General features: G+C 33.9%; 1 protein-coding gene across 1 annotated transcript; it reads right to left on the bottom strand.

Moving 5' to 3' along the window:
• Nucleotides 1-10057: 10057 nt before the first annotated feature.
• Nucleotides 10058-10903, bottom strand: LOC114719379 (protein FAR-RED ELONGATED HYPOCOTYL 3-like). Its single transcript, XM_028904852.1, has one exon. It carries the CDS (start codon nucleotides 10901-10903, stop codon nucleotides 10058-10060), a length of 846 nt encoding a protein of 281 aa, XP_028760685.1.
• Nucleotides 10904-12542: the final 1639 nt, after the last annotated feature.

Raw genomic sequence — 12542 nt, 5'->3', positions numbered from 1 at the left:
TGCACTTTGATAGAAAAATAGTGGTTGTAAGAAGCATAAATAAATCAAAGCTGGACCTAATAATTGATGGATTCCTGTATGGTTATTGCATTAATGCGAATAAATCGAGTCATTTAAAACTTTCTCAACACAAAGTTACAAAGTCTCGATGTGATCTGACGCAGAGATGCAAGAATGTTTAAGCAAGCATGGTCATATGTGCATGTATGAACTAACCATATACGTAAACTTTTAGAAATGCAGAAACAACTGACATGAAATTTTCTCAGCCCTTGTGAACCATTCGCTTGTTTCCAAATATGTGTAGGTAGTATGACTCAATAGTAATAATGTAAACAAAGGAATACTAATATTCTAGCCCTTATAGTTTTACCAGTTTTTAAATTAAATTAGGTCCATGTATTTTTATTTTTATTTTTTTGGTTTTATCCGATCCTTGTTGTTTGCTTTTATTTTTTTTTTTCTTTGCCGGCCATGGATATTTTCGTTTGAGTTTAATCTTTCGCATCCTTTTAATTTCGTCTCCGATCATTCATAGGATTTCTCTGATTATTTCTTGTCACTTTCATTTATTAATTTACTCTTTTGGCTCTTCTGTATAAGGCTTAAAAACTTTTGTAATATGTGGGGTAAGAAATTAAAGGGCATTTTGGATGGTAGGAAAAAAGCAAAACATTCAGATTAGTCAATAATATGGATAGACACAAATGGTGAGGGGGGAAAAGAGGTAGACGCAAATCGTAAACATAATATTTCTTCAATTTAAATTTCCTAATAGTATTAAACAGTTTCTATATTAATTAATTTGTATAGGAAGGAGCATTTGAAGATATGATGAGTCCTCTTTCACACGCATTAGGACATTTAAATACAATTGGTTTGCCCCATTAAAAGTGTTTTAAATTTTTTTAAAAAAATTGCACATTTGTTAAAAGTTTCTGTGATGATTTGGGTATCCATCTACGTCTAACATATCTCTATAAACTACATAACATTGCAGCTTATTCATCATATTTTATTTTCCCATACCTTTGTCATAAAAAATAGTGCACAAAAAAAAAACCTTTTAATTTATATTTATATTTTTCCTCCTTAATAGTATCTATAAGTTATTTTATATAAAGCCACAACCATTATTTCTCATCACGTTCTTATTTCTTTTTCCTATCTTAAAATTTGCATGTTATAAAAATAAAAAAAAACTAACGCCACCTTTTTCATTAATCTGAGAGCAACTAACGCCACCTTCTGTCCTTTTTAGAATAATATTTATTTAATAAAATGAATACAACAAACTACAACTTATATTGACATCTCTATCTAATAGTCTTTCAAGTTGACTCACGGACAAAACTGTCTGACTACCACTAAAAAAAAAAGAAAGGCAAAAGGTTCGGAAAAATGAAATAACAATGAAATAGATTTGTCAAAGATACTAAAGCATTATATTGTTAGATCTGCGAACGGAATATTCTTACAAAATAGCAATACTTTAAGACTAATAAATGATATTTCGGCTAATTAGATTCTACCTCTGTTCTTTAATCTAAAAGCTAGATAATTAATTAGAACATATTAAAAAAAATATTAATTAGTTATTTGTAATAAATATGTGTTAACTTTTTTAAATTATTATTATTCAATTATGTATATTGAAACTACAATTGAGTGAAAATATCTTACAATTATTAGGATATTTTTGAGAATACAATATAAATTTGAGAGACAAAGTGAATTGAGTTATTATATTTAGAACTGACAACTAGCTGTTATATTTAAGGCTAGAGTTAGTATTTTTGATCTTATAATAACCAAATTACATGTAAATCAAAAGGTTAATTAACGTTGATTAAGAACATAATAAATATGTAAAATGTTTTTCAAAATACGCTCATTTATAGAAAAGCTTGGAGAGAGAAAATAAGTGAAAAAAAAGAAGATAAAAAATGAATAAAAGAAATAAAAGAGATACCAGTATATAATTAGCTAATCAGAAGGGATGAATGGATTGTTTGGGCAAGTGGTTCAGAAAAAATACTGTATGTGGTGATATTTTTCACAAATAAATTGCAGTTCTTATGCAGATAATTTGACTGATCCTATATGGTTGTTACGGGGGTTTTCTACAATGTTCGAGCCACTAATGCCACCGGAGCATATTAATGAAGTGTGCGTTAATTGTCTCAAAGTGGGTCATGGCCCCAGTCAATGCTCTAAGGCGGTGGGCTTTCAAGGAAAGTACGAAGGCTATTTTAATGGGCCTAAATCTTCACACATAAATCAGGTTCGCCCAGATTACTTTTTTAAAATGGAGCTGGGTTTCCTTCTTTACAGGCCCAATAGCACTTCAGGCCCCTTGTCTACTTTTAAATTGAATGTTGATACCAATGAAGGTTAGATCTAACAGAAGGAACTAGTCCCTCATAATATAGCCAACCAAAATTTGAATCCCCGTTGAGAGAGATGTTCACATTTAGTACCCGACAGTGTCTCAAATAGGATTGCTTCTAATAGAAGGATACTTATGCTTTAGTAATAAAAAAAAATAAACGTTGATGATGTTGATTTGGATGGCTCTGATGGCTTTGGTAGTCATTCGCCAGTCAAGTCACCAGATCTCTACACGAGTAAAAGAAAACGATTGGAAGTTGAGGAAGGAGCTATAGCCAAGTTCCCCAAGACTAGCTGTAATGATGGTTTTTCAGGTGATGCTATCTTGTATCCAGAAGTGATTCTTCAGTCCAAATTTTTAGTTTCCTCTAGTTTTAAATTGCCACGAAGATCAGTGCTTGACCTATTTGTCTTGATAATTTTTCATCTTTCTATCAAACAGTTTCAGTTTTTTTTTTTAGGTGAAGAAAGGGGCGAAGCCCAAAGACTAAAATAAAGAGATAAGAACAAGGGAACACAAAAGAAAACAACAGAACGCGTCAGCGTCCGGAAGCCATATCTACATTAGCTTCCTCTCTTAGAATATTCTCCAAAATACTGGGCGGGGATGTCCAACTCTTCCACCATTCAGGCAAATCCAAACTCAGTGAAGCCAAGCGATCTGCACACTGGTTCCCCCTCTCGATAGATATGCATGATCTTCACTTGCCACTCCTTTAGCATCATGCTGCGAATCTGAGCAAATAACAAGAAGTCCCCATTGACCGTCTTCATGTCGTTTATTGCTTCCATAACTTGCCAAGCGTCGCACTCCACAACGACCTTCCTAAAACCTAGCCTCCAACATTCCTTTAGTCCTATTAAGACACTCTTAGCTTCAGCATTGGTCACACTGTAGTGATTAATTTTCATAGTAAATCCCCCCAGCCATTCCCCACCGTCCCCCCTTATTACTCCACCACATCCATTCAAGCCCTGGCAAGGCCCGGTTGCATCCGTATTCAGCTTGTACCACCCTTTGTCTGGTACTTTCCATCTGGTAGTACTAGTTCTGATTCTCTGTTCTTCTAATAGTTCCTCTCCCCATTTATGTTGATAGCTCTCCAGTAATATATGGCTTTCTCTGGTTTGAGTGGTAACTCAAAGTCGCTATCATGTATGAGGAGGTTTCTCTATTTCCAAAACTGCCATAGTCCTACCGCAAAAAACTGATCCCAGTTGATGCCTTCTGAGTGCTTAACTCTTTGCAAAAGATTTCTTGTCAGCCATTCTTCCCAATGTTGGCCAAAAAACTTGACTCTTTCCTGCCACGGTATAATTTTTCTCCATATGTGGGTGACATAAGGGCAGTCCCTTAAAGCATGGAGAAGGTCCTCCTTCTTCTGGTTACAGATCCCACACCATCCTTGACTCCCATCCCATTTACTTGTGAGCTCCTTTGTAGGGAGTTTTTTATAGAATACTCTCCAGATGAATACTCGTATCCTCTGTGGTACCTTTAATTTCCAAACCTTCTTCCAGTTTCTTCCTTGTGGGAGTTGTTGTAGGCCCTTTAAGTTTTGATACACACTTGCGATAGAAAAGGCACCATTGCTCGTTAGCTTCCATGTTAGCTGCTTTATGTTTTGGTGGGTTGAGACACTGGTTTCAGAGATATTACTCTCAAACCTTTCCCATAGTTTTGTCATTTCTTTCTAGAGCCTTGAATCATTATTCTTCATTATAGGTCTTTCTCTGTTACTTGTCCCTCTTCCATACTTGCCTTGTAACACCTTAATCCATAAGGCATTTGGTTCTGTATTCAATCTCCATAGTAGTTTGCATATGAATGCTTCGTTCATTTCATGCAGAGATCTTATACCCATCCCTCCATACTCTTTCTCTTTACACATCATTTCCCACCCTATGGCATGCCAAGTGTGCTTATCTCCTTTCTCTCCCCAAATAAATCATCGCTGAGCTCTTTCCATATCCTCTGAGATGCATTTCGGCACTTTGTCATGTTGCATTGTGTAAAGTGCCATAGAGCTCGTGACTGCTTTGACCAAGGTAATTCTTCCTGCCATAGAAAGACTCAATGCCTTCCAACCACCCAACTTCTGCTTTAGTCTATCTACAATACTTGTGTATCATGCTTTTCGTCTCCTTGGGTAGGTGATATTTGTGCCAAGATATCTTCCAATCTCTTCCACCTCTTTGAACTGACTTCTGTGGTGTATGGCTCTCCGAGTGTGCACCGGGACATTTGGGGAGAAATAGATAACTGTTTTCTCCTGACTAACTTCGTGTCCCGAGACCTCTCCAAACTCCTATAAACAATTTGAGATAACATCAATCTACTTAACAGTAGCCTCTGCAAAAAGAACAAGATCGTCAGCAAACATCATGTGTAATACTAGGCCCTGATCGGCTAGCTCTCAAACCTTTCCACTGTTTCTCTCTCTCCCTGTCTAGGATCATGTGAGTGAGTTTCTCCATTCCGAGTACAAATAGATAGGGGGAAATGGGGTCACCCTGTCTAATACCCCTAGTTGTTTGAAATTCTTCTGCTTTCTCGCCATGCCAAAGAATAGTAGTTTTTTCCGTGTGGATGCATTATATGAGAAGAGAAGGACATTACTCTTGTTATCCAAGGCATTACATCTCGGTTTTAAGTGTCTAGGCAGGGGAGTTAGGCGTCGTAGAGCAAATTCTTGTAGCAGGAACAATGGCTATGTCGGTGAAGATCTACAGTCTGTGAGTTTTCGCAAATCTTCAGACGAAAAGATTCACGTACTCAACACATGACTCTCTCTGGGTTACTTGCAGGCCCAAAATGGACAGTGCCATGCCTACTATTATATGTAGCAAAAGATTTAAGCTTTGAATTGTCTCTGATCCGCCGGCAACAATTGGGGTCCACAATCACAACCAAGTTTACTTTAGTTGTCGTGATGTTGCATGTTCTCTTATTGTTATTTTTTTTTTTTGGGGTTGTTTGTCTTGTTGGTTTGTTCTATTTTTTCTATTTCAGTTATGTTGGCGCGCTGGCGTTCTCCTTTGCTTTTTGAGAAAATGACAAAAAAAAAAGAGTCTAACATTGTGAATTTTCAATTTAAGAAGCTAAGAGTTAAAAATAACAAGAGAAGTAAACTCAAATTGGAATTTTAAAATTTAAGAAAAATGATAAAAATATTCTTTTGTTTTGTTTAGAAAAATTTCAATCCCTCCTCGAAGGCCGCCGGCAATAGGCCGCCACCACCACAATAACTACCAGCATGCTTGGTGCCAACAGAGTTTTTTTTCCTGACTAATTTTTTTTGTCGTAAAAAAGGAAAGTGATAGAAATGTGATTTAATCCCACCACTCCATGATTATTTGGGCCAACCAAATCTCTGAGTTGTTGTTTTGCGTCCTACTCCTACCTAAACTGGTGATCACATCACCATCAGATTGCTGTGTCACGTGAAGGCCTTCCCATATTTATTAAATCTTAGTATTGCAACTTGTTTATACGGATGTGATTTGTCGTTATACTTACGCCGAGAGTCTTACGTTTGTTGGTACTGATGCCCTTCATATTTGGTTGCCCTTATAATCTTGACGCCCTTTATATCGGTGGTCTATAATATATATAGAAATTCAGTATCAGATGTTTCAAACTTTTGGTTTACTGTCTTTACTGTCTCTAGATGTGAAAACATGAAAATGGTTGTGATTGGAATAGCCTACGCAGGGCAATATTCGGAGGCCATGGCCTTGTATTTTGACAGAAATATTAACAGCTGTCGTTGTTGTAAGTTATGATTCCATCAAGCAATTCCAGAGGATGAAGCATACTTAATTTACTTTTCTTTATTCATTCTCACTAAAGTATAACAGGTTAAAAGTACATCCAGCATCTCGAAATATTTTCTCAAATGATCTTGAAATACTTTTTAGGTGCGTTCAGTACTAAAAAATATTTTTTTTGCTTTAGTATGGGATATTTTTAGATATTGGACACACCTAAAAAAAATACTTTGAGGTGCTAGATGCACCAAAAAATACTTGACGGTGTTGGATGCACATAAAAAAAATTTCAAGATATTAGATATATCGCAAAATATTTTAAAGTACTGGATGTATCTGAAAAAATATTTCGAGATGCTAGATATGTCTTAACTCAAATATAATTATGCACTATAAAATACTTTGATATTAGACGTAGGGATGCGCTTTAACCCAGAAAAACAAAAAACTGGCGGCAATATTTCATGGTGCTATCACATGGCAAAATGTGATGCCAAAAATAATTGTAGTAAAACATATTTCACGCAATTATTTTGATTTTCAACTGTTAAAATTTCAAATGTGATATAAGTGTCAAATGAGATTTCATTGATACTGGGGACGGGGTAAAGTTTTTTCCGGGGTAGGATATTAGGATTAGATGATTTGCTATTAAAATTTATTCACATTAATTTTTCTTAAAATTGTATCACTTGCTTATAAAAGATAAACTGTAACATAACATTATTACGTTTCGGATATTTGCGACATTTGATCTATAATTCAAAAAAAGAATTTTTTGCCAAAATCTATAATTTAAAATGAGCAACGAATATTATATGGTGCTATCATAGTAAAATCTGACGGAAAAAATTATAGTAAAATATGTTTTACTATAGTATATAGTAAGTTTTTTACATTTATTTTGATTGTCCACTATCAAGAAGTTTCGAGCATACATATATTTGATATAGTAAAACATAGATAACATAATTTCTTATTGGATATGTTTTTAAGAGGAGCAGGATTGGATGATTTGCTATTAAAATTTATTCAAATTAACTTGAAATTGTATCATTTCCTTATAAAAGATAAAGTGTAATATTAAACTGTTCTTATAAAAAAAATTTGCACCGTTAAAATTGTCGTAATTGCATTATAAAAGATTAATACGTTTCCAAAACAACTTTCATCCTTAAAACATACTTTTCCCCAGAGTCCTTTTCAGGTGAGCACTCCATTTTTAGAACATCTTAATATGATTATTCATATTGATTTTGAAAAATTCAAAATCAATTATGTTTTTAATATTTTAAATAATTTTTATTTTAATAGATAGATAATTTAAAATAAAAAGATAATCTTATTACTGGCCTAGGAAAAAAAACAGATTTATTGGCACATAATAAAAATTTTAAATTCAAACCCTTTAAATCCGAGAATCAATTATGAGGTCTTCTGTCTTTTCAACAAGGTAACGTTGGAATATGCACACACCTATGAATGCGCATTCGGTGCTGAATGCTGAGCACCGAGTGCTCATCAACGCAACGACGTCGTCCTGGTTAATGAAGACGACGTCGTCACGTGCGTTCCTTGCAGACTATCAGTTTCACTTTCCTTTCTTCATATCTCTATCTCTCTTGCCGTCTCAAGCCACTCAGTGCGTCGAACCTGTCTCTCCCTCACAAACCACTAACCACCACAAGCATTGATTTAGTGTCACACTTCAAATTAAATGATTGCTTTCTTCCTCGCTCTTTCTCTCTTTTTCTCTGTGTTATTCATTTCTGCCTCCTCCACTTTTCTCCATTCTCTTTTTCGTGATTAAATTCTTCAATTTAGTTCTGCTTTGTTTATTTTTAATGTATGGGACCATGGTTATTAGATGGTGTGTATGATATGGTGAGCTGAAAACTGTATAATGTGAAGCTGCCATGGGATTCAAGGAGATCACTGGTAATGACACTGGCCAAAATTTCTACGCTTTTTTGTAGTTGCCCACTAAGTGTTTGATAAAATGCTTGTATGAGTCTCTTTTTCTATTTATGCTATTGGCTTAGTTTTTTTTTTTTGGCACTGGAAACGCGATTGGCTTAGTTAAAATAAATGTTAGAATTGTGGTCTGGGTTGTTTTCATCTTAATTGGAATTGAAATGATTATGGTAGGTGGATTTGTAACTTATTGTTGCAAACATCATGCTTTGAGTCATAGATCACTTTGATTGGAGTCTTACAGGGGATTGTATGCTCATGAAAAACCCTGGAGCTACTACACTTTTTGGTTTTGTTATTACAAATCCAGTTTAGGTTCTTTTATAGGAAGGCATCAAAATTGAGATTTTGTTTTTTTTTTTAATCTTGTGGATGTGCCACAAATAAAGAGGACGTGCAAGGAGATTTAGTAATTAAGTATTAGTATTCATACCGCAAAAGTAGATAAACAGATTTATTCATACAAGACATCAAAATTGAGATTTTTTTTTTGGTGGAGAATTTGTTACATTGGTATTGAGTTTTAGTAAATATGCATTCATATTGGTATAAGGAATCAAACTTATCTTTTTTCATAAAATGAATTACATGGATGTTCTAATCTGATTTTCATAAATTGAGTCTTTTTTCTTATACAAAAATTGAGTCTTGTTTAATTGGCATGTTAGAATATATCTTTTGAAGCTACATAATGAGTGATTTGCTACTGAGAAGTATTAAGACTTTGTTATCTATCTTGGCTTTTGATGGAAGTGCCTTTTGACTAAAATTTGTTTCTGTATTCTTTAATGTACTACTTGAAAATGCATGGCTGGTGTTACAAGATTGAACTGAATTTTTGGCATGCATGAACTGCTCAAGAGAGAAGGAGAGACCACCACGTAATATGTGTCCAGTGGACTATTATGGAGAACCATAGAACCAGTGAACCTATGCATGTATTCACAATTTCTTTGTTGTTGGACTATTGAATCATAATTTGTAAATTATCATTGTTGTAAAGTGGATATATATAGATGTACATTTACCAAAAAAACACAACAGGAAGGACAAAAATTGTCCAATGAAGAATGGAGATTGATTTGCTCTGTAATGGTTGCAGGGGTAGGTAATTGATATGAAGTGAAGCAAAGAAGGTGTCATCCTACAAAAAAAAACTATCCTATGCTTCAAGGGAGAACATAAACAGCATAAAAAAAAAGGATCCAAGAAGCCGTACCATGTTGGTGTATCCAAAAAGAAGTAGCCAGCAAAATCTATCTTGTATGAAAAGGAAATTGTAACTAGTTAGGTTTATATCATGATGTCGCAATGTGATGAGACAATCTTTGTATTTAGCAAACAAGTGTACTGGTATATAATGATTTAAATTGTAAACAAAAAATATTGAAATGAATAAAAGATTATTGTTCTTTTGATTACCTTGTGAATAATTTGCAGCAATGTCTATGGTTTCAAGCGATAAGATTTCTTTTTCTTCAGCCACCTAGATTTCCAAATGTCAATGACTATGTGTTAATGGTATGATAACTACATTTAACTATTAGTTGTAACTAATTTATTGATTCTTACTATCAATAAACTTGTAAATGATAATGGTTGCGATGAAGATGGTGGAAAAACATATTGAGTTGGAGGTGTTACGTATGACAATATTGAATCTCGAGTTTCTACAGGTTCTGTTAGAATTGTTAAAGCTTGAGATAGCAGAGCCTCATATGTTGATGTATCTTTGTTTTTTGAATCTTTTCTTCTTTTCCTTGATGATGAAGCATCTTGACTGCCCTATAGGAAAAAAATATAAAATCAGTAACAATTTTTTCTTTTGTATAAATGTAAATTAAATAAAACTAAATACCTCTTGCTCTCTTCTAAGTCATCTTCTTATCATTAAATTTTTTTCCTCCCAAGCTTTGTAACGTCATTTTCTTTTTCTTCCTTCTCTCTTTTTGAATCCCTTAGGAATATTTTCTGACTCTACCATTAGTGCTATGCTTGGTTCAGGAACAACATCTTCATTGTTTAGGATTTTATTTTCTATCTCAATGATGTATTTATCAACAAGCTCAAAACTTTCATGAGTCTTGGTTGCTTTTGTTGCCAATCTCACCATCTTATACATTAAGTACATGAATCTTCGTGTGATTTCAAGTTTAGGGTCTCTTTGTATCTCACTCCCCCTAACGTCATATGCAACATTACTTCTTGCTTCCCTAGTCCATCGCTTAATAATGTATTGCTTTGGCATAATTCTTACATCCTTTGACTCATACACCTTCAATACATGACAACACATTATCCTAATGGTCTCAAACATTCCACAAGTACAAGATATTTCATGTGTATCAGGTTTAAACTCAACTCTCCATTCTCCTTCTTCATCAATCATGTGGACAATGTATATATATAATGGTCCATTTTCATCACGTGGAGTTAATATCACAGAGAATTGGAGATCCCATTGTGCTTGAAACATGTCAAATGCACTAGGGGTATAAGTTACCACAAGTTGGCACAATATAGGTGCACTCTGATTGACCATCCTAGGAATTTTTTGCCGAGTATCAAACTTAAGTTTCAATTCCTTGTCTCGCTTCTTTGAAACAACTTTGTCAAAGGTGGTAAAGAATTTATTGATATCCAAATTTGGAGTTGTGCATCTTTTCACATCAGCATTTACACTTTCACTAAGCTGTGTACTTCTCATGCCCAACGTGCAAGCATTCTTTACATAGCACCATGCCCATTTCTCCTTGATACTATACATGGAAGTCAACCATGGATTGTTGTGGACATCATAAGAAGAGATTAATTAGCTCCATGCTTCTTTAAACTTTTCTTCCTCTGAAATTTTAGACATACATTTACAAAAGTCGATCAAAAAATGTGACCCATTTTTCATTAAATTTCCAAGATGTTTAATATTATTTTGCTTTAAATGCCAAGTGCACAAACAATGCTTTGTATCAAGAAGAATTTCATTTAAAACTCTTGCCATAGCTTGATCTTGATCTGTAAACACAGTTTTAGGCTTCTTTTTTTTTTTTTTTTGCATATTTGCTTCCAGAAAAGTTTCTAATAGCCACTTGAAAGACATGGTGGTCTCATCATACAACAATGCTACTCCAAAAATGACTATACTTCTGTAATGATTAAACCCAAAAAAGATTGCAAGAGGTCGATGATCATGATTTGTACAACATATTGTGTCTAGAGATACAACCTCACCAAAAAGTGAATAGTCTATTAGCATTCCTGCATCCGCCCAAAACACATTAGTGATTTCTTCTTCTGTGTCCACCTGATATTTATGGTAGAATGCAGGATTTGCTGTGAGTTGCTCTTGAAAATATTCAAACAAACATCTTACCTCCCCATGCTTTATACTTTTCTTTCTTCTAGATTGCAAGTAGTTTACATATCTACTTGAGTATATCCAAGATTTGCTTTGCCCCCAGCATATGTACTCATTAATTCAATGCCTTATGTTGAAGTCTAGACTTTCTTGCTAGCTCAATTCCATGTGCATCAACTTCTGATAAGTTTCTTTGAGATGCTAGCAAGTGTACTGTTTCTTGTGTGTGAAGGGGATGATGATGCTCTTCATCAAATTTAATGACTTTATGCATGTGATCCACAATAGATACTATCATTCTTACCTTATAGTTAGTCATTGTTTCTGCTTGGTACTTGGAAGAATATTTCTCCCGTTTATCTTCTTTTCGAATATCCTCTTTGGAACATACATATCTATATGTAATAAGTGAACCATCTTTTCTACTTTTTGTACCTTATACTTTTTAGTCTCGAAATCAGTTTTTTTTTTGTATAATCTTTCCAAAATTTCCATGCTTCTTCCCAACTTCCAAATTCTTTTCCTATTTTGGGTTTCAATTCATCCTCCATTGTAAAATTTCTATACACAATAAACCATCATATATTTTTTTTAAAAAATCAGATTTTCATTTCTTAAAATTAATAGAAAACTAAAATAATAATTTCATTTTTTATATTGAACTCTAAATATTATATATGTATAAATGTATCAAAATGATTGTTAAAATAAGTAAGTATATTATATATAATTATTGTAATTGGACTCCCATTGTTTTTTGACACATTCCATACAGATGCTTTGTTTGTGTGAGCACATGATGGTCCCTTCAATATATATATATATATATATATATATATTATAATTATTATAACTGGACTCTTATTGTTTTTTGGCACATTACCTACGGATGCTTTGTTTGTGTGAGCATATGGTGGCCCCTTCAATATATATATATATATATATATAATTAAATATTAGATTCGGTTTTTGGCAAGATTGAATAAGAAAAAGAATTACCCCGTTCCTTCTTTCTTCCTCACGTCCAATGTCTCTTCCGTCTCCCCCTTCA

This window comes from Neltuma alba, unplaced genomic scaffold (genome assembly GCF_004799145.2).
Source record: "Neltuma alba isolate B1F8T4 unplaced genomic scaffold, ASM479914v2 tig00011915_pilon, whole genome shotgun sequence".
NCBI classification, from domain to species: Eukaryota; Viridiplantae; Streptophyta; class Magnoliopsida; order Fabales; family Fabaceae; genus Neltuma; species Neltuma alba.
The sequence above is the reverse complement of the archived record's forward strand: the minus strand, read 5'-3'. Positions and strand labels throughout refer to the sequence as shown.

Bases quoted from the DNA above. Each gene is read 5' to 3' on its own strand.
- LOC114719379 (XM_028904852.1), bottom strand. From the start codon at position 10,903: ATGTATAGTATCAAGGAGAAATGGGCATGGTGCTATGTAAAGAATGCT.